The sequence below is a fragment of the Heterodontus francisci genome, chromosome 16, assembly GCF_036365525.1.
Source record: "Heterodontus francisci isolate sHetFra1 chromosome 16, sHetFra1.hap1, whole genome shotgun sequence".
NCBI classification, from domain to species: Eukaryota; Metazoa; Chordata; class Chondrichthyes; order Heterodontiformes; family Heterodontidae; genus Heterodontus; species Heterodontus francisci.
The window spans coordinates 17,906,562-17,933,786 of NC_090386.1; the positions used below are offsets into that span (position 1 = coordinate 17,906,562).

The following is a 27,225-nucleotide window of genomic DNA, read 5'->3' on the forward strand; positions in this document are numbered from 1 at the left end:
ACAAATAATATTTTTCAAGTGTCCTAAACAGCAGTTCATAAAATGGCCAAACATTTACATGAATTCACCTTGGAAATTCCAAAGCTATCCGAAAGCGGACGTGCTGTCTGCAAGTGAATCACCAGAACAATCAGCATAAGCGAGTGTGAATGGCCCATTACCTGAACTACTCACAGACATTCAGACATAATCTGTTTTTTCGGTTGGGTGAGTTTAACTAGTCAGTTAAACTCATCACTTTAGACAATGGACCTGGAATGAGGGTTTTCCAGCCATATTTCGTAACTGGCTAGATTGTGAATAGAGGTCATATGATAGCAAGCTAAGCCTTTGTGTTCGAGATTGTTTCTCCAGATGCAGTCATAGTCGCAGACAGACCATGCACGGCTAACAGCAAGAAGAGAACTTGTAGTTCCTCTCTCTCTCCAGCCATTCTGCAAGTGTGTGCCCTGCCTGTATCTGACCAGCCAAACACTGTAGGCAGTGTCTTCAACGTAAACCAATCTGGGCAACAGGAGACAGAGAGTAGCAGTGGAAGGGAGTTTCTCAAAATGGAGACGTGTGACCAGTGGTGTTCCACAGGGATCCGTGCTGGGACCACTGTTGTTTGTGATATACATTAATGATTTGGAGGAAAGTATAGGTGGACTGATTAGCAAGTTTGCAGACGACACGAAGATTGGCGGAGTAGCAGATAGTGAAGGGGACTGTCAGAGAATACAGCAGAATATAGATAGATTGGAGAGTTGGGCAGAGAAATGGCAGATGGAGTTCAATCAGGGCAAATGCGAGGTGATGCATTTTGGAAGATCCAATTCAAGAGTGAACTATACAGTAAATGGAAAAGTCCTGGGGAAAATTGATGTCCAGAGAGATTTGGGTGTTCAGGTCCACTGTTCCCTGAAGGTGGCAACGCAGGTAAATAGAGTGGTCAAGAAGGCATACGGCATGCTTTCCTTCATCGGACGGGGTATTGAGTACAAGAGTTGGCAGGTCATGTTACAGTTGTATAGGACTTTGGTTCGGCCACATTTGGAATACTGCGTACAGTTCTGGTCGCCACATTATCAAAAGGATGTGGATGCTTTGGAGAGGGTGCAGAGGAGGTTCACCAGGATGTTGCCTGGTATGGAGGGTGCTAGCTATGAAGAGAGGTTGAGTAGATTAGGATTATTTTCATTAGAAAGACGGAGGTTGAGGGGGGACCTGATTGAGGTGTACAAAATCATGAGAGGTATAGACAGGGTGGATAGCAAGAGGCTTTTTCCCAGAGTGGGGGATTCAATTACTAGAGGACACGAGTTCAAAGTGAAAGGGGAAAAGTTTAGGGGGGATATGCGTGGAAAGTTCTTTACGCAGAGGGTGGTGGGTGCCTGGAACGCGTTGCCAGCGGAGGTGGTAGATGCGGGCACGATGGCGTCTTTTAAGATGTATCTAGACAGATACATGAATGGGCAGGAAGAAAAGAGATACAGAACCTTAGAAAATTGGCGACATGTTTAGAGAGAGGATCTGGATCGGCGCAGGCTTGGAGGGCCGAAGGGCCTGTTCCTGTGCTGTAATTATCTTTGTTCTTTGTTCTTTGTAAACTAAACTAAACTAAAAAATAGCTGCTGACTTCAGAGGAAAAGACAGAGATCGTCTGTCAAGGCTGTAAATCATCCCTGTGCAGAATCCAGGAAAAATCACCGAGCACAGCCTGAAACTATTCAACACATCAACCTACAGGATTCAGAGAGGATTGACTTTCTTTAGGACACTCTTAAACAAATTAACCTACTCTCCCCACAACCACCCCCACCCCCCTCCCGTGTGTGTGTGTGAATCTCTTGGGTGCATGTGTGATTGCGAGTTGGAACGTTTTTATTATTTTTATTTATTGGGCATTAAGACTATTTCCCTTTCCTTTAAAAGCTTACAAGAAAACCTGTCTGTGTTAGGCTTTACAGTCACAACACTTAAACATTTAGACACTCACTAAATTGACAAGCAAATTCTTTAAAAAAAAACACCTGCTGCGGTAAATGGAGAGGTGGAAAGAGAGGGGAGCCATTCTCATCTGGCCATAACAAAGGATATAATTGCATTGGAAGCAGTTCAGTGAAGGTTCACTTGACTGATTCCTGGGATGAAGTAAGGTTGAGTAGGCTGGGCCTGTATCCATTGGAGTTTATAAGAATGAAAGGTGATCTTATTGAAACACCAGCGATCCGGGTTCAGTTCTGGGTACTGCCTGTGTGGAGTTTGCAAGTTCTCTCTGTGTCTGCGTGGGTTTCCTCCGGGTACTCCAGTTTCCTCCCACAGCCAAAGATTTGCAGATTGATAGGTAAATTGGCCATTGTAAATTGCCCCTAGTGTAGGTAGGTGGTAGGAGAATGGTGGGGATGTGGTAGGGAATATGGGATTAATGTAGGATTAGTATAAATGGGTGGTTGATGGTCGGCACAGACTCAGTGGGCCAATGGGCCTGTTTCAGTGCTGTATCTCTAAATAAAATAAGATCCTGAGGGGGCTTGACTGGGTGGATGCTGAAAGGATGTTTCCCCTTGTGGCAGAGACTAGAACCAGGCGACACAGTTTAAAAATTAGGGGTCTCGAATTTAAGACTGAGATGAGAATGTTTTTCTCTCAGAGGGTTATTAGTCTGTGGAGGTTGGGTCAAGGCTGAGTTAGATTTTTGATCAACAAGGGTTATAGGGGGCTGGTGGGAAAGTGGAGTTGAGGCTTCAATCAGATCTGCCATGCTCTTATTGAATGGCGGAGCAGGCTCAAAGGGCCAAATGGCCTACCCCTGCTCCTATTTATGTGTTCTTATGCATATTGTCTGAGATGTAGCACCCAGGTGTGTGTTACAGTGTAGGTACAGGCTCATAGTCCTGGGCGCAATGCTACCCTGTTCCTGCAAACAGTGAGTGCTCCACATTCCTGAGAAGCTTGCTTTGTTTTCCAGCTAAACGCTGCCACAGAAAAACTTTAATTTCATCCTCCTCAGGCAATTTAATTTTTTTCCAAACAGTTCAGGCTTAACCGATCATCCATTTTTAAACCCAGGTCAGCCCATGCTGAGTGTTTCCAATCTGCCAACACTTCAGCAGTGAGCAGCAGCTAGAACCTGGGATAAATGCAGTGAAATTGCAGAACATCTGTACAGCATTTCATGCTGTACACCAAGTCTTTCAGAGGTTAGATATACTCCTGCAATGTGTTATTACAGGGTAGGATACAGACTGATAAACAGGGACACACAAAAAATTGTAGACAGGCAGCCCTGCCCTGTATTACAGCTGAGGTACAGGTTACAGACACAATGGGCTGAATGGTCTCCTTTTGTGTCATAATTGTTTCTATGGTTCTACTACCCTATGTGTATGTTCTTCATCAGTTCCCACAGCACTGCTCATTGCTGCTACTTCTTCTGTGTGATCAGTGGTTTGAAGAGATGCCACAACTGCTTCTTCCTGTCATTGATGCAGCCTGCAAATAAAACAACCAAATGAGAAATAGGCTGGAGCCATCAACAAAGGACAGCTATTGAGGAGAAACAGGAGCCGTCAGTGAGGGAACAGCTGCCAGACTAGATGGAGATATAGGAGAAAGAGAGTTCCCTGATAGTTCAGTTGTTGAAGGTATCGTGTGTTTGAGGCAGCAGAGCAAAAACTTCTAGCTTGAATTCCCAGTCTGTCAGAGCCAGCATGCCTGTAGAAGCAGTCTTAAAGAGCTGCATGGGCCTATTCCTGCTCTTATTTCTTATGGAGGATTGCTGCAATTGGCATCGGAAACCAAAGGCAATCATAGTCAGGGCTGTTCTCAAGCCTGATCACTTGCTAGTGATTCTTGTGCAGGCCTTAGACCTGCAGCCCACTACTTTTCATATTTTACTTCTGCCTTGCTTTTGCATTTTAAAAAAAAACCTGTATTAAACCTGTAGTAAATTTTTAAAGGTTATTTTGTAGACACTGATTTAACACTAAGTGTGATTGTACTCTGATTAAGTCGAGTAATTAATCAATTATGTAATCAATGGCAATTAGCAGTAATATTAATCAAAGTGTTTTCCCCAAGAACTTTTTCTTTTTGTTTTCATGTTGATCAGGCCAGGCCATTCACAGCTGTTGTTTTGTCTAAATGACTGTTTTTCTCTTCTTGAAAATAACAGTTGCTTTCCCATTGTTTAAACAGAAGTCAGTTCTGACAGTATTCGATGACCCTTGAACTACAAGCCAGGACAATGGGTAGCTTTGCACATGGGGTGGTCCACGATGCTGTGGAGTCAGGAGATGGCGTTTAATTGATGAACAGCATAACCTAATTGTTGGCAGGCGAGAGACATCATCAAAGGATGTATCAACAGGCTGAACGGCCTCCGAGTGCCTGTGAGAAGAATTTGATAAGGACTCATGGTTGTCAGACTCTTGTTTTAAGAAAGTCTGAATGGAAACCTCGGAAAGCTGGAACGAAGCCAGAAACTGGACTTAAAGGGGCACGGCCTCCAACGCACGAGGCTGCAGCCGGAGTGGACTAGTCATCCACTGAAGACTACGGAGGAGTGACTGACCGGAGAGTCCACCCCCGTGCAAGGCTCTCCGGAGACTTGGTGATGTTTGTACTGGAGGGAACACTGTACCATTTCAGGGAGCTGTCATGAACAGAATAATTTGTGGTAAAAGCAGTGTGCTATTAGTTTTTTTGTCTTTCTATACTCTTTTCCTTCCTTTCTTTTTAATAAAGTTATCTTTCTTTCTTGTTTTTTCCATTAATAATTGTTTAATAATTGCTCAATAATTATTCAAGAAATTACTATTTTCACACATTATTTGATGTTGAGTCACTCATTCCTGTTACATCTAGAGTACGGCTCTGAATCGACGTGAGACTCCGCAGGGAACTCTCACACCCTACACTTGTCTCTTGAGACACGCCAGAATTGTCGTAGACTGTGATGCCATCCACAGTCAAATAGCCTGCCAATAGTCACTGTGTAGATAAAACATGAGGAATGGGTATGAGCCAGGTGCCCAATGAGAAAACCAAAAACCTTTACGAGAAAAGGCAGTAAATGAAAAAGGAGAGCAACGCAGAAAGAGTGAGAGGGTGACCAATTTGTGGGATTCTGGGTTAGAAACACATGACAGGGTTCTAAAATGGACTGGATGATTTCCCAGTTGGAAAAGGAACCCGAGGTTATTAGTTGTAACTATGTTTAGAAGGGTAGGCTAGATAATCCAATTACACCTGTCGAATGCATTATTGTTTACAGGGTGGTATAAAAGATTGTTGTATTAACTTGGAATTCTTCACACAATGGGGGGAATTTTATGGATGTGATGGGGTGTCTCAGCTGCCAGCGGGAGAGACGACGAGAGACCTGCATTACCTCCTTCAGGAAGGACGGCCGGTATTATGTGCCAATCAGGTAGTTGAGAGGTCACTGATGGGCCTTCCCGGGATCAGGACTCCCAGGGGCGGGAAGCTGAGAGCTGCTGCCCAATCAGAGGCTGCCAGCTCTTTTACTTAGCAGCGCCACTGGGGAGGTGGTGGCTGCTGCTGGAACAACACCCACAGGAGGCCCAGGATTGTCGAGTGATGGCGGGAGGCATTTCGTGGGGTGGGGGCTGTGGTGGAGGGGGGTTGGCAGCTCTCAGTGGCCACCCTCCTTCCTGATGCTGGGTACCTCGATCAGGCACTGAGTGCCTTTGAATGAGGGACGCCCCTGACCCACACTACCCGGGAGACCACAAGCAAGCCCGCACATGTTTGCATATCGTGTTCCCCGTGTGGCGACAGGCCCGCCCGCCGCAGGGTCAATATCAGTGATGGTGGTAAGAGGCTCTTAATTGGGCATTAATTGCCCCTTAAGGGCCTCCAGTGGTGGCATGGTGGGAAGGCCGTACACAGGCCTTCCTGTTGCAGACTTAATTGGGGTGAAGGCAGAAAGGAGGTGGGGTCTCCACCTGTCACCAACCCACCTGATTAAATGCCCTCCCTGCCTCCAAGCTCGATATGAGAGAGAGCATAAAATACCACCCATTGTGTTTTAGATTTCAACTGGAGTGGCATGGATTAATGAGTTAGGACATAAAAGTAGTTGATTCTGTGGGAAATAAAAAATTACAAATAAATGACTCTCGTTAGCCATCTCTAGTACAAAATAATCCAAACTAACACTTGGGGTTGCTAGACACTAGAAGGTTGGTATAAGAAGGACGGCTTACTGAAAAAAGAGATGAAAGGGTGTGAGAGACAAAGAAAGTTATTTTAATGGCAGACTTCGTTCAACCGAATAACCCCAAGCGGTTAAGAATCCAAGTTGGTAAATGTAATGTTTCATGATTCAGTGCATTCGGGAAGCATGAGAGACAGCACTCAAATTTAACCCAAGCATTCTTAACACTTTAAAGTTGCATGAGGAATACTTTGTGCATTGTAGAAGTTGTGAGCTGGTCACATTTCAGGCCCAGGTTCTGGAAGGTTTCATCTGCAATAACCACAAGCTGCTCAGGGCTGGAGTGGCCGGCCTTACTGAGTGACTGTCTTCTTACATAAATATCATGCAGGGAAAGATTTTATGGGAGTGGTATTAGAAAAGACTATGCTGGGGTGTGGCGGAAGGAGAGGAGACCCCAGAGAGGGAGAATCTGTTTAAAAGGACCAGGGTTCATGGTCATATAGTGCAGCAGAAATTGTCATCCCTGGGGCTCTTTAACAGAGCCTCTCCTCGAGAGAGGGTGTGAAAACTCAAGGTCGCTGCAACAGCAAGGATGTGCCATGCACTGCGGCAATGGAGGAGCCTCAGGTGAGGACCTGCCATGCACTGGGGTAATGCATGGGCCTCAGTTTTTTTTTAATTCATTCATGGGATGTGGGTGTCATTGGCTAGGCCAGCATTTATTGCCCATCCCTAGTTGCCCTTGAGAAGGTGGTGGTGAGCCGACTTCTTGAACCGCTGCAGTTCATGTGGGGTAGATACACCCACAGTGCTGTTAGGAAGGGAGTTCCAGGATTTTGGCCCAGCGACAGTGAAGGAACGGTGATATAGTTCCAAGTCAGGATGGTGTGTGGCTTGGAGGGGAACTTGCAGGTGGTGGTGTTCCCATGCATCTGCTGCTCGTGTCCTTCCAGGTGGTAAAGGTCGCGGGAATGGAAGGTGCTGTCTAAGGAGCCTTGGTGCATTGCTGCAGTGTATCTTATAGATGGTACACACTGCTGCCACTTTGCATCGGTGGTGGATGGAATGAATGTTGAGGTTGGTGGATGGGGTGCCAATCAAGCAGGCTGCTTTGTCCTGGATGGTGTCGAGCTTCTTGAGTGTTGTTCGGGCTGCACCCATCCAGGCAAGTGGAGAGTACTCCTGATTTGCGCCTTGTAGATGGTGGACAGGCTTTGGGAAGTCAGGAGGTGAGTTACTCACCACAGGATTCCTAGCCTCTGATCTGCTCTTGTAGCCACGATATTTATATGGCTACTCCAGTTCAGTTTCTGGTCAATGGTAACCCCCCGAATGTTGATAGTAGGGGATTCAGCGATCGTAATGCAATTGGACGTCAAAGAACAAAAGAACAAAGAACAAAGAAAATTACAGCACAGGAACAGGCCCTTTGGCCCTCCAAGCCTACGCCGATCCAAATCCTCTATCTAAACCTGTCGCCTATTTTCTAAGGGTCTGTATCTCTTTACTTCCTGCCCATTCATGTATCTGTCTAGATACATCTTAAAAGACGCCATCGTGCCCGCGTCTACCACCTCCGCTGGTAATGCGTTCCATGCACCCAACACCCTCTGCGTAAAGAACTTTCCACGCATATCCCCCCTAAACTTTTCCCCTTTCACTTTGAACTCGTGTCCTCTAGTAATTGAATCCCCCACTCTGGGAAAAAGCCTCTTGCTATCCACTCTGTCTATACCTCTCATGATTTTGTACACCTCAATCAGGTCCCCATTTTCTCTGACTCCACGCATAACTTTCCTCCTTTGTCCTTGAGTGGGCCAATCCTTTCTCTAGTTACCCTCTTGCTCCTTATATATGAATAAAGGGCTTTGGGATTTTCCTTAACCCTATTTGCTAAAGATATTTCATGACCCCTTTTAGCCCTCTTAATTCCTCGTTTCAGATTGCGCCTACAATCCCGATATTCTTTCAAAGCTTCGTCTTTCTTCAGCCGCCTAGACCTTATGTGTGCTTCATTTTTCCTCTTAGCTAGTCTCACAATTTCACCTGTCATCCATGGTTCCCTAATCTTGCCATTTCTACCCCTCATTTTCACAGGAACATGTCTCTCCTGCACGCTAATCAACCTCTCTTTAAAAGCCTCCCACATATCAAAAGTGGATTTACCTTCAAACAGCTGCTCCCAATCTACATTCCCCAGCTCGTGCTGAATTTTGGTATAGTTGGCCTTCCCCCAATTTAGCACTCTTCCTTTCGGACCACTCTCGTCTTTGTCCATGAGTATTCTAAAACTTACGGAATTGTGATCACTATTCCCAAAGTAGTCCCCTACTGAAACGTCAACCACCTGGCCCGGCTCATTTCCCAACACCAGGTCCAGTATGGCCCCTTCCCGAGTTGGACTATTTACATACTGCTCTAGAAAACCCTCCTGGATGCTCCTTACAAATTCTGCTCCATCTAGACCTCTAACACTAAGTGAATCCCAGTCAATGTTGGGAAAATTAAAATCTCCTATCACCACCACCCTGTTGCTCCTACAGCTTTCCATAATCTGTTTACATATTTGTACCTCTATCTCACGCTCGCTATTGGGAGGCCTGTAGTACAGCCCCAACATTGTTACCGCACCCTTCCTATTTCTGAGTTCTGCCCATATTACCTCACAGCTCGAGTCCTCCACAGTGCCTTCCTTCAGCACAGCTGTGATATCCTCTTTGACCAGTAATGCAACTCCTCCACCCTTTTTACCTCCCTCTCTATCCCGCCTGAAGCATCGGTATCCTGGGATATTTAGTTGCCAATCATGCCCTTCCCTTAACCAAGTCTCAGTAATAGCAATATCATACTCCCAGGTACTAATCCAAGCCCTAAGTTCATCTGTCTTACCTACTACACTTCTTGCATTAAAACAAATACACCTCAGACCACCAGTCCCTTTGCTTTCATCATCTGCTCCCTGCCTACTCTTTCCCTTAGTCACGCTGACTTCATTATCTAGTTCCTTACAGGCTTTAGTCACTACATCCTTACTCTCCACTGACCTCATTTGGTTCCCATCCCCCTGCCACATTAGTTTAAACCCTCCCCAACAGCGTTAGCAAAAGCACCCCCAAGGACATTGGTTCCAGTCCGGCCCAGGTGTAGACCGTCCAATTTGTAATAGTCCCACCTCCCCCAGAACCGGTCCCAATGTCCCAAAAATCTGAACCCCTCCCTCCTGCACCATCTCTCAAGCCACGCATTCATCCCGACTATTCTTTCATTTCTACTCTGACTATCACGTGGCCGTCAGATTCTCTCTTGTTGTAGATGGTCATTGCCTGGCACTTGTGTGGTGCATATGTTACTTGCCACTTACCAGCCCAAGCCTGGATATTGTCCAGGTCTTTTCTACACGGACTGCTTCAGTATCTGAGGAGTCACGAATGGTGCTGAACATTGTGCAATCATCAGCGAACATCCCCACTTGACCTTATGATGGAGGAAAGGCCATTGATGAAGCAGCTGAAGATGGATGGGCCTAGGACACTACCCTGAGGAACTCCTGCAGTAATGTCCTGGAGCTGAGATGATTGACCTCCAACAACCACAACCATCTCCCTTTATGCTAGGTATGACTCCAACCAGCGGAGAGTTTTCCCCGATTCCCATTGACTCCAATTTTGTGAGGGGTCCTTGATGCCACACTTGATCAAATGCTGCCTTAATGTCAAGGGCAGTCACTCTCACCTCACCTCTTGAGTTTAGCTCTTTTGGCCATGTTTGAACCAAGGCTGCAATGAGGACAGGAGCTGAGTGGCCCTGGTGGAACACAAACTGAGCAGGTTATTGCTTAGTAAGTGCCGCTTGATAGCACTATTGACAACACCTTCCATCACTTTACTCAAGATAGAGAGTTGACTGATGGAGTGGTAATTGGCCGGGTTGGATTTGTCATGCTTTTTGTGTAGAGGACAAACCTGGGCAATTTTCCACATTATCAGGTAGATGCTGTACTGGAACAGCTTGGCTAGGGGCGTGGCTAGTTCTGGAGCACAGGTCTTCAATACTATTGCTGAAATGTTGTCAGGGCCCATAGCCTTTGCAGTATCCAGTGCCTTCAGTCGTTTCTTGATATCAGGGGCCATACTGGACCTGGTACTGGGGAATGAGCCCGGCCAGGTGGTCAAAGTCTCAGTGGGGGAGCATTTCGGGAACAGTGACCATAAATCCGTAAGTTTTATGGCACTTTTGGATAAGGATAAGAGTAGTCCTCGGGTGAAGGTGCTAAATTGGGGGAAGGCTAATTATAACAATATTAGGCAGGAACTGAAGAATTTAGATTGGGGGTGGCTGTTTGAGGGTAAATCAACATCTGACATGTGTGAGTCCTTCAAACATCAGTTGATTAGAATCCAGGACCGGCATGTTCCTGTGAGGAAGAAGGATAAGTTTGGCAAGTTTCGGGAACCTTGGATAACGAGGGATATTGTGAGCCTAGTCAAAAAGAAAAAGGAAGCATTCGTAAGGGCTAGAAGGCTGGGAACAGACGAAGCCCTTGAGGAATATAAAGAAAGAAGGAAGGAACTTAAGCAAGGAGTCAGGAGAGCTAAAAGGGGTCATGAAAAGTCATTGGCAAACAGGATTAAGGAGAATCCCAAGGCTTTTTATACGTATATAAAGTGCAAGAGGGTAGCCAGGGAAAGGGTTAGCCCACTCAAGGACAGAGGAGGGAATCTATGCGTGGAGCCAGAGGAAATGGGTGAGGTACTAAATGAGTACTTTGCATCAGTATTCACCAAAGAGAAGGACTTGGTGGATGATGAGTCTAGGGAAGGGAGTATAGATAGTCTGGGTCATGTTGTTATCAAAAAGGAGGTGGTGTTGGGCGTCTTGCAAAGCATCGAGGTAGATAAGTCCCCAGGGCCTGATGGGATCTACCCCAGAATACTGAGGGAGGCAAGGGAAGAAATTGCTGGGGCCTTAACAGAAATCCTTGTATCCTCATTGGCTACAGGTGAGGTCCCAGAGGACTGGAGAATAGCCAATGTTGCTCCTTTGTTTAAGAAGGGTAGTTGGGGCATTTTACTGTAATAAAGAGCTCTATTACAATAGAAACTGACAATAAGACTACTTTGGCCAACTACTTGCTAATTGTTGAAGAAAAAGAAAGAAGATATGGCAAGATGTCAGATGTTCTTTGTTTTGGGTTGGTGTCCCAAATATGACATTCTGTCACTGGGAGTTTCCTAGAATAGTCGTGTCAGGCGACTTGAAGATCAGTTTGGGCAGGCTTTCCAGGAAAAATGGAGCAATGGGTGTTTCAGGCAGTTTCTTATATTACTTCTCAGCGCTTCTTCAAAAGATGGAAAAGTTGGCAGGCTTTTTTAAAGAGATGGAACAAGCTGAGTTGGGGTTTGCTCCCTTGGCAAGTTTTCTCCAACTATCTTTTTTTAACACTGTCCACACCCTGAATCACTGTACAAAGCAAAACCAAAAACAATGTCACAAGATTCAAGCCCCCTGACCTTTATAAATCTTGACCTGTCACTTCTTGGTAAACATCTTTTCCCCAAGTCAAAAAAAAAACCCTGCTGGGTAATTATCTGAAGACAGGTGCCTTCCAGTAAGGGCTTGTTTTTAGCACGGCTTGATTCTTCCAGTAATTGTTTGTTTTCAAACCAAGCTCAGTCCAAAAGATCTTCTGATAACCTTTTTTGAAAAAAACACAAAGCTCCAGCTTCTATGGAATCCTTTTCTGTTTTAAAACCGAAGTCCTCAAAAATATTTAACAAAAAATGGAAGCACTCATAACATGTGCTATTTATTACAGTATTAAACCCTATACCCTCTCAATGATGTTAATACTGGGCTATTTATTACATTAATAAACCCCCTGCACTCTCAATGCTGTTAATATTGTGCCATTTTTTTATTCTTTCATGTGATGTGGGCATTGCTGGCAAAGCCAGCATTTGTTGCCCATCCCTGATTGCCCTTGATAACTGAGTAGCTTGTTCGGCCATTTCAGAGGGCAATTAAGAGTCAACCACATTGCTATGGGTTTGGAGTCATATGTAGGCCAGACCAGGTAAGGACAGCAGATTTCCTTCCCTGAAGAACATTAGTGAACAAGATGGGCTTTTACGACAATCAATGATAGGTTCATGGCACTATTATTGTGACTAGCTTACAATTCCAGATTTTTAAAAATCAATTTATTGAACTTATTAAATAACTGAATTTAAATTTCACCAGTTGCTTTGGTGGTATTAGAACCCATGTCACCACTCTGGATTACTACTTCAGTGACATTACCACTACACCACTGTCTCCCCCCTATTTATTACATTAGTAAACCCATGCCCTCTCAATGCTATTCATACTGTGCTATTTATTACAGGAATAAATCCCCTGCCCGCTTGATTCTGTTAATGCTGTGATATTTTTTGCAGTGATAAGCCCTGTGCCTTAGTTCTGATAATACTCTGTTTATTACAGTAATAAAAATCCTGTCCTCTCAATATTATTAATACTGATATTTATTGCAGTAATAAACACCTCATAATGCTGTTAGTACTGTGCTATTTACTACAGTAAAAAAAACTGCACTCCCAATGCTGTTGGTACTGTGCTAATTATTGCAATAATAAATTCCATGCCCTCTCAATGTTCTTAATACTTTCCTATTTATTGCAATAATAAACTCCCTGCCCTCTCAATGCTGATACCCCACCCTATCGATGCTAAGACAGTGCTACTTATTACAGTGTTGAAACCCCTGTACACTCAATGCTGTTAATACTGTGCTACTTATTATAGTAAAAAACCCCTGCCCTCTCTGCTGTTAATATGATGATATTTAACAGTAATAAGCCCCCTGTCTCTCAATGCTGTTCATACTTTCCTATTTATTTTATTGTAATGAACTCCCTGCCCTCTCAATGTTGTTAATACTGTGCTATTATTGCAGTAATAAACACCTGCACTCTCAGGGTTGAATTTTATCAGCGTGCAGGGCTGATTTAACTGGAGGGGGCAGAGCGTCCGCCACTGATGACGTAGAGGAGGCGGCCGCCGCAACCCGGCAACAGCGTCCGGCACCACTGCGCGGGTACCACGCCATTTTTAAAGGGCTTCAAACCCTTCAATGACATTTAAATTTTTAAAGGTCCCCATCTGCTGGAAATAAAAATAAAATTTTAATACGACTCCAAATCTTGTCTCCCACCCCACAATGGGTAATCTATATATAAATTGCCCTCTCCTCCCAGAAAAAAACTTTTATTTATATCCCGAACTGTCACCCCGAAATTTATTTCCTTTGATCCTCAACCCCTTCCCACCATCCCTGCAACCAATAGTGATAGTTTTCCCTGTTCCCCTACCCTTCCTGCCCTGATAATTTTATTCCTCCCCCCTCCCCACCAGTGTCATGTGTCAGAACTCCAATGAAGTTCCAAAGGCATGTGAGTTGCAGCTGGTTGGATGTAAATTGACATGGGACAGTCAATGGCGGCAGGTAAGTTCATTAACATGTCAATGTGGCTAATTTTAATATTTTAATGAAAGCCCCGCCGCCAGGCAGCGGGTTGGCTGCACCAAGGCCTCGCCGCTGCTGGAAAAATGCGGCAGGCCTCCTCACGTTGGGGGTCGTGGCGGGCCTCTCCCGGCAGAATTTAATGGGCTCCCCCGCCACAACACCCGGCGTCGAGGGGCTGGTAAAATTCAGCCCTCAATGTTGATAATAGTATGCTATTTATTACAGTTGTGATGAAAACTCCACATGCCAAATGGAAAATTAATTTCATTGTATGGAACTTTTCCTGAAACATTTGATGGACATTGTTGCAAATAACTTTTAAAAACAGAACAGAGCAGCCAAGATAGCCATGCACAATTTGCACATGAAAAGCCAAAGAATCAGACTGGAGACAGATGTGATTACTCAGCCTAGCCAGGGGGTGCTCTCTGATTCATTTATCTGAGATAGCTTTGTCAATGTTGATCATCAAAAGCCATCACCATAAATCCCCTGCCCACTCAATGTAGTTAATACTGTGCTGTTTATTAGGGTAAGAAACCCCCCGCCCTCCTAATGCTGTTAGTACTTTGCTATTTTTTATAGCAATGAAACCCCACCCTCTGAATACTGTTAATACTGTAATTTTTTTGCAGTAATAATCTCCCTGCCTCGCAATGTTGTTAATACCATGCTATTTATTTCAGTGATAACCCCACTGCCTCTAATGCTCTGAATAATGTGCTATTACATGAATAAATTCCCTACCCTCTCAATACTGTTAATTACTGTGCTATTTACTGCAGTAATGAACCCCTCACATTGAAGAGTGTCTGCAGAGACTCATCGACAGGTGTGCGGCTGCATGCAACGAATTTGGCCTAACCATCAGCCTCAAGAAAACGAACATCATGGGACAGGACGTCAGAAATGCTCCATTCATCAATATCGGCGACCACACTCTGGAAGTGGTTCAAGAGCTCACCTACGTAGGTTCAACTATCACCAGTAACCTGTCTCTCGATGCAGAAATCAACAAGCGCATGTGAAAGGCTTCCACTGCTATGTCCAGACTGGCCAAGAGAGTGTGGGAAAATGGCACACTGACACGGAACACAAAAGTCCGAGAGTATCAAGCCTGTGTCCTCAGTACCTTCCTCTACGGCAGCGAGGCCTGGACAACGTATGTCAGCCAAGAGCGACGTCTCAATTCATTCCATCTTCGCTGCCTCCGGAGAATCCTTGGCATCAGGTGGCAGGACCGTATCTCCAACACTGAAGTCCTCGAGGCGGCCAACATCCCCAGCATATACACCCTACTGAGCCAGCGGCGCTTGAGATGGCTTGGCCATGTGAGCCGCATGGAAGATGACAGGATCCCCCAAGGACTCATTGTACAGCGAGCTCGTCACTGGTATCAGACCCACCGGCCGTCCATGTCTCCGCTTTAAAGACGCCTGCAAACGCGACATGAAGTCCTGTGACATAGATCACAAGTCATGGGAGTCAGTTGCCAGCGATCGGCAGAGCTGGTGGGCAGCCATAAAGGCGGGGCTAAAGTGTGGCGAGTCAAAGAGACTTAGCAGTTGGCAGGAAAAAAGACAGAAATGTAAGGGGAGAGCCAACTGTGCAACAGCCCCGACAACCAATTTTATCTGCAGCACCTGTGGAAGAGTCTGTCACTCTAGAATTGGCCTTTATAGCCACTCCAGGTGCCGATTCACAAACCAGTGACCACCTCCAGGCGCTTACCAATTGTCTCTCGAGACAAGGAGGCCAAAGAAGAAGAATGAACCCCTCCCCTCTCACATCTGTTAATACTTTCCTAATTTTTCATCATCACGGCCCCTGCCCTCTCAGTGCTGTTAACACTGTGCTATTTATTACAGTAATAAATCCCCTACCTTCTCAATGCTGTTAATACTATGATATTTATTTCAGTAATAAATGCCCCACGCTTAGAATGCTGTTAATACTGTGCTATTTATTACAGTATTAAACCTCCAGCCCTCTAAAGGCTGTTAAAGCTTTCTTTTTTGTATTGTAATGAATCCTCTGCCCTCTTAATGCTGTTAATACTGTGCCATTATTGCAGGAAGAAACCCTCTGCCCTCTCACTGCTGTTAATAATGTGCTATTTATTACAGTAATAAAGCTCTGTTCTCTCAATGTTGCTAACGCTGTTCTATTTATTACAGTATTAATTCCCATGCCCTCTCAATGCTGTTAATGCTGTGCTATTTATTGTAGTAATAAACCACTCCCACTCTATCAATGCTGTTAATAATGTGCTATTTATTACAGTAATAAAGCTCTGTTCTCTCAATGCCGTCAACCCTGTTTTATTAGTTTTTCTGCATCAAGTCAAGGCAAATGAAATGTTACAGAAAGTTCCTCAGGATTTAGAATTCCCTGGACTTTGCAGCAACCTGTAGCTCATAAATTGCGGGGAATTCTCCAGGAATATCAGCCCACGTAAGCCAATGAAACCCCTTGGAGACATCCTCATATTGCTGGAAGACGAGCTTGTGATTTAAAATCTCCTGGTGCACTATGTTCAGTATCCATGCTGTGTCAGATACAGCTGGATGTTGGAGGATGATCTGTGCATATCTATTACTGTATTAACCTGCCCATCAGCCACACTCTTCAAAGTAAAAGCTGCACTTATGTTCGGGTTCTAGTCTAGTTTGAGTTGATTCTAAATTCTTCCACCTCCCCCACCCCAGACCCAACCAGGGGCCCTCAAGGTTAGGTTGGCTATATGTGAATCAGCAGGGTTTTACATCCAGGTTCAATGACAGAAAGGAAAGCTATTTATATATCCTGCAAATACAGAATAAAATCAAACAGTAACAGTAAGGGGAAGAAAGAATCTCAATGTGTTATTACCCAAGTGAGTGTTAGCAATGAGGTTGATGCCTCCATCGAAGTTCCCATCATCACTATAAACAGGACCATCATTCCACATTAGGTCAAATCCTCCGATCTGCTTCTCCTTCCCGGACAGTCTGAAATGGAAAGAACATGGCACGCCAATAAAGGACAAAGATTCTCCTTCATAAATGAACATCTTGGACAATATGTTCCGTCACCAGTTTATTAATACCTCCATCCTACCCCACGGCATCTTTATTGCATCTTATTTTTCACTTGCCTCCTCTCCCTGCACCATTCCTGACTGAGAATTAGCCAACAAAGCCTCTAACAATTGGCTTTACTTGAAAGTCAATGGTTGCTTATTGGGGACTTTGTGGCCTAAGAATTGTGATATGGAGTGCATGTTTCTCAGGTTCTGCGCAGCCTACTAAGGCCCCAAAATGGTGGTCAGGAAACAGGCACACACTTCCACCATATTGGTAGAGGAGGTAGCCCTTGAGTCAGGAGCACTCACCAGCAGTATTTAAAGTCAATCTTGGGGGCATTAGTCCTGTTCCACTGCGAAAGCACCAACAGAGGAGAACTGAGCCCCATGTCTCACCAAGACTCTGGTAACCGCTGACTTAGGTCTCGCTCCAGGTCCTCATTGCAGGACATTTGGCGTACACTGGAGTCGATGCAGCACTGCTGGGTCTTGGAGATAGGGCCCAATCTGGAGGCAACAGTATTGATAATGGGCAAGATGGAATCTGTAGAACAGGTAAAGGGCATAATGTGGCCCCTGTGCAGTGGTTGATGTTTTTCTCATGCCAAATTCAATCTTCTTTGGAGATTGATAAAGGCTGTGCATGGTGCTTGGTAGGGAGTCTCAGGATCCAAATTCCATTTTGATAGAGAGCCAGGGTCCAGGCCTGATCCCTCAAGCCAGGGTATTTTAGTGATAATGATCCATGTTTGGGAGATTCAATCCCCTATTACTGTTTAGGAAGCTGAATGTGCTTGAGGTATTTTCATGTCATTATATATTGTTCTATTCATTTCTGTCTCCTCTATAATCTCAAGTTTTGTGTACCAATCTGTATCTTTAGAATGTTATTAGCTTACACATTTGCTTATTTGGTAATGAGGGAAAGTATGAAGGCCTCAGAATACTGTTTCTCACTGATAATACCATTTCTCAACAACTAGTACTAATTCCTCTTCCTATATTACACACCACAGGATTGCTGTCATAGCTTCTGACATTCCTGTGCAGTACTTAGGGCATTCTCATTCATCCTTCCAATGCCATAGCGCCCAAGGCAGGAGGGCCATGAGTCATGATCGGCCCCAACACTGGCATTAAAGTCCCCCAGCAGGAACAAATGTTCGGTATTAGGAATGCTACTAATGATATTATGGAGTTCCTTGTAGAACTGGTCTTTAGCTTCAGGTGGGGAGCAGAGTGTTGGAGCATAGATGCTGAGTAGGTGTACTGGACCAGAGGTGGTGAGCAGTCGGATGGACAGTATGCGTTCCGAGCCATTTGAGGGAGGCTCTATCATGCTGAGCAAGGAGTTTCTGATGGCGAAGCCCACTCCATGCTGTCTTGGATCTTCAGGATCCCTACCCTTCCAGAAGAAGGTGTAGTCTTGATCTCTTAGAGATCCGCTCGCAGGGAGGCGTGTCTCCTGAAGTGCTGCAATGTCCACATTGAGTCTACTGAGCTCGTTGTTAATGATGGCGGTCTTCTGAGAATCGTTGATTTGTGTAAGGTCTTCCGACAGGCCAGGACACATAGTTCTGATGTTCCAGCTTGCAAAACGAAGGGCTGGTACCTTCTTTCCTTTTTTGGTCGTGCTGTTTGGTGCGGTGTGACAGTCCACTTGTCGGGCAATGACCCTGAGCTCCGAGCACCCATTGAAGCAGGTGGACTGTGGTGGGACAGAACCTTACTGACCGGGGGCTGCCCGGTTTGAGGCGGGCGGTAGCTGTCCAGTGAGATGCTCTCCCACCGACAAAGGCAACCTGTGGCGCCCAATCTCTCCGCCAGTTGAGCTGGACTAATAACCCGTAACTGCTGCCTTGTTGTTTTAGTCGCTGTGAGGCGACTATGGAGTGACCTCTCCATGGCGCATGCCTGGGCGGATGTATGGAGGTTGTGAGTTGCCCAAGCGTCAAAACCCCCCTCTCGGCCTTCCTGGTGGGGTCCAAAGGAGTGCAGAGCACGATGTTTGGCACCGGTATGGCTGCAGGAACTGCCGGAAACATGCCAAAGGTGACACATGATCGCCTTCGGGGTTCCCCTCCGGATTTTCTGTTAGGGTTTACTCCCTTAGCCTTGGTCTCTCCCGAGATGCCCACAAGGCAGTGGGGTTGTCAGGGCCCCTGCTCAGGGACAGGTGGATGCCGGGGGGAGGAGGTGGGGGGGAAGGGGCTGCGGGGGGGGAGGCGGTCCAAGGGGGAGGCGTGCGGGGGGGAGGAGATGAGAGGGGGAGGTGGGAAGGGGGGGTGAGGGGAAGATGGTGCGAGGGGGAGGGGGTGCAGGAGAAGGGGGTGCGAGGGGGGGGCTGGGAAGGGGCTGTGGGGGGGGGGGTTGTGGGAGGTGAGCTGGGAAGGGGGTGCGAGGTGAGCTGGGAAGGGGGTGCGAGGGGAGAAGGGGGTGTGGGAAGGGGGTGCTGGGGGGAAGGTGGTGTAGGGGAGAAGGGGGGAGGTGTCCGGTGGGGGCCACAACCCTGGCGAGCGGGCCAGCCCACAGCCAGCATGGCCTCCTCGATATCAGCGTCCTCCAGGCTGACGCTTTGCTCGTGGTCACCATCCAGCTGATAGTGGAGCTTCTTCACAACGTATGTCAGTCAAGAGCGACATTTCAATTCATTCCATCTTTGCTGCCTCTGGAGAATCCTTGGCATCAGGTGGCAGCACCGTATCTCCAATGCAGAAGTCCTCGAGGCGGCCAACATCCCCAGCATATACACCCTACTGAGCCAGCGGCGCTTGAGATGGCTTGGCCATGTGAGCCGCATGGAAGATGGCAGGAACCCCAAGGACACATTGCACAGTGAGCTCGTCACTGGTATCAGACCCACTGGCCGTCCATGTCTCCACTTTAAAGAAGTCTGCAAACGCGACATGAAGTCCTGTGACATTGATCACAAGTCGTGGGAGTCAATTGCCAATGATCGCCAGAGCTGGCAGACAGCCATAAAGGCGGGGCTAAAGAGTGGCGAGTCAAAGAGACTTAGCAGTTGGCAGGAAAAAAGACAGAGGTGCAAGGAGAGAGCCAACGGTATAACAGCCCCGACAACCAATTTTATCTGCAGCACCTGTGGAAGAGTCTGTCACTCTAGAATTGGCCTTTATAGCCACTCCAGGCGCTGCTTCACAAACCACTTCTCGGCACTTACCCATTGTCTCTCGAGACAAGGAGGCCAAAGAAGAAGAAGAGGATGATTTAGGGCATACTGATTGTTGGAAGTGCCATTTTTCTGACTTTAAACTGAGTCCCCATCTGCCAGCTCAGCTGAACATTAAAAATTTATCTAACTTGTTTTGAAGAATAGCAGGGAGTTCTCCTGGTGCCTGGGCCAATATTCCTCCCTCATCTAACCACCAAAAACTGGATATACGTTCATCAATCTGATGGCTGTTAATGAGACCTCGTTGTTCTCAAACTGGTTGCTTAGTTTGCCTACAAAACAACTGCAAAAGAGTGATTCATTGGCTGTCATAGAGGCATAGAGTTGTACAGCACAGAAACAGGCCTTTCGGCCCATCGTGTCTGTGCCGGCCATCAAGCACCTAACTATTCTAGACCCATTTTCCAGCACTTGGCCCATAGCCTTGTATGCTATGGCATTTCAAGTGCTCATCTAAATACTTCTTAAATGTTGTGAGGGTTCCTACCTCTACCACCCCTTCAGGTAGTGCGTTCCAGATTCCAACCACTCTCTGGGTGAAATTTTTTTTCCTCAAATCCCCTCTAAACCTCCTGCCACTTACCTTAAATCTATGCCCCCCTGGTTATTGACACCTCCACTAAGGGAAAAAGTCTCTTCCTATCTAACCTATCAATGCCCCTCATAATTTTGTATACCTCAATCATGTACCCCCTTAAAATTCTCTGTCCTAAGGAAAACAGCCCTAGCCTTTTCAGTCTCTCTTCATAACTGAAATGCTCCAGCCCAGGCAACATCCTGGTGAATCTCCTCTGCGCCCTCTCCAGTGCAATCACATCCTTCCTATTGTGTGGTGCCCAGAACTGGACAGAATTCTCCAGCTGTGGCCTAACTAGCGTTTTATACAGCTCCATCATAACCTCCTTGCTCTTATATTCTATGCCTCGGCTAATAAAGACAAGTATCCCATATGCCTTCCTAACCACCTTATCTGCCTGTGCTGCTGCCCTCAGTGATCTATGGACAAGTACATGAAAGTCCCTCTGACCTTCTGTGCTTCCTAGGGTCCTACCATCCATTGTATATTCCCTTGCCTTGTTAGTTCTCCCAAAATGCATCACCTCACACTTCTCAGGATTAAATTCCATTTGCCACTGCTCCACCCATCTTACCAGCCCAGTTATATCATCCTGTAATCCAAGGCTTTCCTCCTCACTATTTATGACACCACCAATTTTCGTGTCATCTGCAAACTTACTTATCATACCTCCTATCTTCATGTCTAAATCATTAATGTATGCTACAAACAGCAAGGGTCCCAGCACCGATCCCTGTGGTACACCACTTGTCACAGGCTTTCAATCACAAAAACAACCCTCGACCATCACCCTCTGCTTCCTGCCACTAAGCCAATTTTGGATCAAATTTGCCAAATTGCCCTGGATCCTATGGGCTCTTACCTTCTTAACCAGTCTCCTATGCGGGACCTTATCAAAAGCCTTACTGAAGTCCATGTAGACTACATCAACTGCTTTACCCTCATCTACACATCTAGTCACCTCCTCGAAAAATTCAATCAAGTTAGTTAGACACCATCTTCCCGGACAAAGCCGTGCTGACTATCCCTGATTATTCCCTGCCTCTCCAAGTGGAGATTAATCCTGTCCTTCAGATTTTTTTCCAATAGTTTCCCAACCACTGATGTTAGACTCACCTGCCTGTAATTACCTGGTCTATCCCTGCTACCCTTCTTAAATAATGGTACCACATTCGCTGTCCTCCAGTCCTCTGGCACCTCCGCCGTGGCCAGAGAGGATCTGAAAATTTGTGTTCGAGCCCCTTCTATCACCTCCCTTACCTCAGATAACAGCCTGGGATACATCCCATCTGGGCCTGGGGATTTATCCACTTTTAAGCCCGCTAAAACATCTAATACTTCCTCCCTTTCAATGCTAATATGTTCAAGTATATCGCAATTCCCCTCCCTGATCGCTACACCTACATTGTTGTTCTCCACAGTAAAAACAGATGAAAAGTAATCATTTAAAACCTCACCTATGTCCTCCGGCTCCACACACAGATTGCCACTTTGGTCCCTAATGGGCCCTACTCATTCCCTAGTTATCCTCTTGCCCTTAATATACTTATAAAACGCCTTGGAATTTTCCTTTATCTTTCCCGCCAGTGTTTTTTTATGTCCCCCCTTCGCTCTCCTAATTACTTTTTTAAGTACTCCCCTACACTTTCTATACTCTTCTAGTGCGTCTGCTGTTTCCAGCGCTCCGAATCTGCCATAAGCCTCCTTTTTTTTCCTGATCCAATACTCTATATCCCTTGACATCCAGGGTTCCCTGGACTTGTTGGTCCTACCCTTCACTTTAACGAGTACATGTTGGCTCTAAACTCTTACTATTTCCTCTTTGAATGACTCCCACTGGCCTGATGTAGTCTTTCCTACAAGTAGCTGCTCCCAGTCCACTTTGGCCAGATTGAAATCGGCCTTCCCCGAATTCAGTACCTTTATTTCTGGCCTGTCTTTGTCCTTTTCCATAATTACCGAAATGCTTCCCCACTGACATTTCTACCATTTGTCCAGCTTCATTCCCTAGGATTAGGTCCAGTGCTGCCCCTTCTCTTGTAGGATTTCTACATACTGGCTCAAAAAGCTCTCCTGTACGCATTTTAAGAATTCCTCCCTGTTTAAGCCTTTTGCACTAAGACTATCCCAGTTGATACTAGGTAAGTTGAAATCCCCTACTATTATTACCCTATTATTTTTACACCTCTCTGAAGCATTTCAGGACACCTTGAGGACTTGGGAGACATGATATCAATGCAAGGTTGTTCTTCACTCACCTTCCTTCCATGTCTACAACATGCACAGTGTCCTCCAGCAAGCGACACTTCAGCTCATAATCTTCCTGGCTGCTAGCTATCAGTGAAGGAGAAGCATTCACTTCTAAAAGCCACCTAAGGAAACACAAAGACACTAAAGATGTTTGTAGGGTGAGATGGGGAGGGTATATCACTGTCTTCAAGAGATGCCAAGTGCAACAAGAGAGCAAGACATTGGCAGAGCAGAGAAAGGAATCACCAGAGTAAGAGCTACTCAATACAGGGCAGGTCTGAAAGCATGAGCACCATAATACTCAGCTGATTGCTTTCCAGTGCTACAGGGCAGGAATTTAATTTCACTGGTCAGTGGAGACAGAGCCTCACAGACAGGCACTGACCACCGGCCACTACAGAGAGATTCTCACAGACAGGCACTGACCACTGGTCAGTACAGACAGATCTTCACAGACAGGCACTGACCACCGGCCAGTACAGACGGATCTTCACAGACAGGCACTGACCACTGGCCACTACAGCCAGATCTTCACAGACAGGCACTGACCACTGGCCACTACAGACAGATCCTTACAGCCAGGCACTGACCACTGGTCAGTACAGCCAGACCTTCACAGACAGGCACTGACTACTGGTCAGTACAGACAGATCTTTACAGACAGGCACTGACCACTGGTCAGTACCGACAAACCTTCACAGACAGGCACTGCCTATTCTCGCTAATGCTGGCGCATATATTAAAGTATGAATAGTCAATCTAACACTTAGCACAAAAGAACTTACATAGAACTGTAGAAAAATTAAAGTACATATACTAAACAAACACAGTCAGCAGCATTCAGCTGATCCTAACCAACGTAAATACCATCTTAACACACTCACGTTTTATCAATACTCAGTCAAACACTTCAGAAACATCATGTAATCATTTATTCTGAACGCTCGTGCCCCTTGCCAATTACATAGGGAGGCGGTGGCGTAGTGGTATTGTCCCAGGGTATGGCTCTAGGGACATGGGTTGGAATCCCACCACGGCAGAAGATGGAATTTGAATTCAATTAATAAATCTGAAATTGAAAGCTAGTCTAATGATGGCCATGAAACTATTGTCGATTGTTGTAAAAATACGTCTGGTTCACTAATGTCCTTTAGAGAAGGAAATCTGACATCCTTATCTTGTCTGGCCTACATGTGACTCCAGACCCACAGCAATGTGGCTGACTCTTAAATGGCCAGCAAGCCACTCAGTTGTATTAAACCGCTACAAAGTCGATAGCACTGTGGGTGTACCTACCCCACATGGATTGCAGCGGTTCAAGAAAGCAGCTCACCACCACCTTCCCAAGGGAAATTAAGGTTGGGCAATAAATGCTGGCCTAGCCAGTGATGCCCACATCCCATGAATGAATAAAAAAAATTACCAGTGAAAACTGACACACTCTCTTTGAAAAAAATCATAATCCAATAGTTGGCACACAATACTACTCAACATATACAAAACACACAGGTACAGATACATACAAACTCACTCAACACATACAAAACACACAGGTACAGACACATACAAACCCACTCAACATATACAAAGCACACATGCACAGACACATACAAACTCACTCAACATATACAAAACACACAGGTACAGACACATACAAACCCACTCAACATATACAAAGCACACATGCACAGACACATACAAACTCACTCAACATATACAAAACACACAGGTACAGACACATACAAACCCACTCAACATATACAAAGCACACATGCACAGACACATACAAACTCACTCAACATATACAAAACACACAGGTACAGATACATACAAACCCACTCAACATATACAAAGCACACATGCACAGACACATACAAACTCACTCAACATATACAAAACACACAGGTACAGATACATACAAACTCACTCAACACATACAAAACACACAGGTACAGACACATACAAACCCACTCAACATATACAAAACACACAGGTACAGACACATACAAACCCACTCAACATATACAAAGCACACATGCACAGACACATACAAACTCACTCAACATATACAAAACACACAGATACAGATACATACAAACCCACTCAACATATACAAAGCACACATGCACAGACACATACAAACTCACTCAACATATACAAAACACACAGGTACAGATACATACAAAACACACAGGTACAGACACATACAAACCCACTCAACATATACAAAACACACAGGTACAGATACATACAAACTCACTCAACACATACAAAACACACAGGTACAGACACATACAAACCCACTCAACATATACAAAACACACAGGTACAGACACATACAAACCCACTCAACATATACAAAGCACACATGCACAGACACATACAAACCCACTCAACACATACAAATACACACACAACAGACGCAACACAGACAGGTATACACAAAACACATATGCACCACATGGGGTACACACACACACAGAAGCACATACAGATAACCAAACAGTTACACTTGATCAGTTTCACACTGAATCACACACACAATCTGCACCAGTTCACACCATCACTCAGTGTCCTCACGGTTTCAGGTTCTTGTCGATCAGAATGTCATATCCATACAGTTCAAAGCAATGCTTGTCATTAATAATCACGGTTTGGACACTCTGCAAACTTTTGATGAAGATATTGTCCATGTCTCTAAAGAGCATTTCCACTGCCTCAATGCCGTGTTTCGCCGTCAGGTACTGTCGCAGTTGTTGCATCAACCATTTGCAGCCCTAGAAGAGAGTACAGTGTCCCAGAGTGTCTCATTGTGCCGCAGTATATCACAGTCTTTAAGAATATTTCACAGTGTGTCGCACTGTATCAGTGTTTCACAGTGACACACAATATATCACACTGGCCGGGATTTTGTCGAGCTCCCGACGTCAAGCTCAGTGACGGGGGTGGGGACGACGACATAGGATCGCAGTAGCAGCAGCCCGGCACGGAGCCCGATGCTGGGATTGCTGAGCCCGATCTTCCCGAAGGTGGCGAGGCTCCATGGCAAACCCACAGTGTTCGCGATCGGACCCAACTTTACATATTTAAATAAAGGCAATGAATCAATTTAAATACCAATCGCTACAATCTTACCGGCTGTCGGGGATCTTTTTGTGCGATTCATGCGCCTTCACTTCTTGTCCAGGGAAAGCTGGCGCCACCAAGGTGGGGAAGGAGGAAATTAGGATTCTTAGTGTAGTGGGGTGGGGGGAACAGGGTCAACTTGCATTTCTAGTTGTGGGGGGAACAGCAGGGGTGACCTCTGCACTTTGTGCTTTTGCGGGGGCGGGGGGGGGGGGGGGAGGGAGAGGTGAGAGGTCAACTCGGCTGTTTAAGTGTTGTGGGGGGGAATGGGGCGACAGTTTATTTGTGGTGTAGTTGAGGGGAGAAGTACGGGGTTCAACTCTGTACGTTTTGTGGCAGGTCTGACAGCCCTATAAAAATAGTGCCAACGTCGGCACAGAGCTGACGTTTATGGTGACACTGAGGCCACCACCACCACATCATGGAGAGGGGTGGGGGACCCACCCTGCGTTGCGGCTCACAGCCCGTGTGTGCAGGCCGCCATTTTGTTTGCCCAAAGCCGCTCCTGTTGGCGTCAGAATAAAATTCAGCCCAGTGTGTTGCAGTACATCACAGTGTCTCACAGTGTATCACGGTGTATTAGTCTCTCACAATGTGTCGCCATATATCACAGTGTCTCTCAGTTTGTCACTGGATATTAGTGTCTCACAGTTTGTCACAGTATATCTCAGTGTCTCACAGTGTGTCACCATTTATCACAGTGTCTCACATTGTGTCACTGTATATCACAGTGTCTCAGTATGGCAGAGTATAGCAGTGTGTCGCAGTATATCACAGTGACTCAGCATATCAGTGTCTCACAGTATATCACAGCTACAATACTGCAGCGCATCAGTATATACTGAAGTGAATCAGTGTGTCGATGAGGTATGGATTATCGTTCACCCTAATGTCTATATACCACCAAAGAGCCAGTCAGAAGGAACCTCAGCAATGTCCCTCCCACCAGTGCTCTTGCAATCTGTGCTGCTTGCAGCAGTGCCCGCTGCCTGTACCCCTCCCACCAGTGCCCTTATCCCCCATCCTATGGGTGCATGTCCCATGTCATTGATTAATGCTCCTTACCTTTTCTGGATCATAGTCAGGGGCAGTTTTCTGCACGGCAACGTTTGTGAGATGTATGACTGTGCAAGGTATAAATTATGGAAGAATACAGAACCATGGTACAAATAACAGTGCCTTCATGTACATCAAATATTGCAGCTAACTATAAAACTGCACCTCAATGTGGTGGAGGCTGGAGGCCTGGCATTTGGCTCCTGCAATGGGGAGATGCTTGGGTCTCTCTAGATGGGCCAAATGATCTTCCTCATCCAAGATTATC

The 27,225-nt window shown here is 45.8% G+C and overlaps 1 protein-coding gene across 5 annotated transcripts in view; it reads right to left on the reverse strand.

The window, feature by feature from the left end:
- Positions 1-1,829: 1,829 nt before the first annotated feature.
- The window catches only part of ttll9 (tubulin tyrosine ligase-like family, member 9), a 104,488-nt gene continuing 79,092 nt past the window's right edge, over positions 1,830-27,225 (reverse strand). For 4 of the 5 annotated variants that reach the window (XM_068048025.1, XM_068048021.1, XM_068048022.1 and 1 more), the window contains 5 exons: positions 26,967-27,025; positions 25,356-25,552; positions 22,784-22,897; positions 16,563-16,681; positions 1,830-3,474 (listed from right to left, as the gene is read on the reverse strand). In XM_068048025.1, the coding sequence (XP_067904126.1) occupies positions 3,407-3,474; positions 16,563-16,681; positions 22,784-22,897; positions 25,356-25,552; positions 26,967-27,025 (557 nt within the window). In that variant the 3' untranslated portion in view covers positions 1,830-3,406. The remainder of the gene's footprint in view (positions 3,475-16,562; positions 16,682-22,783; positions 22,898-25,355; positions 25,553-26,966; positions 27,026-27,225) is intronic. The other variant, XM_068048024.1, reaches the window with a different exon arrangement.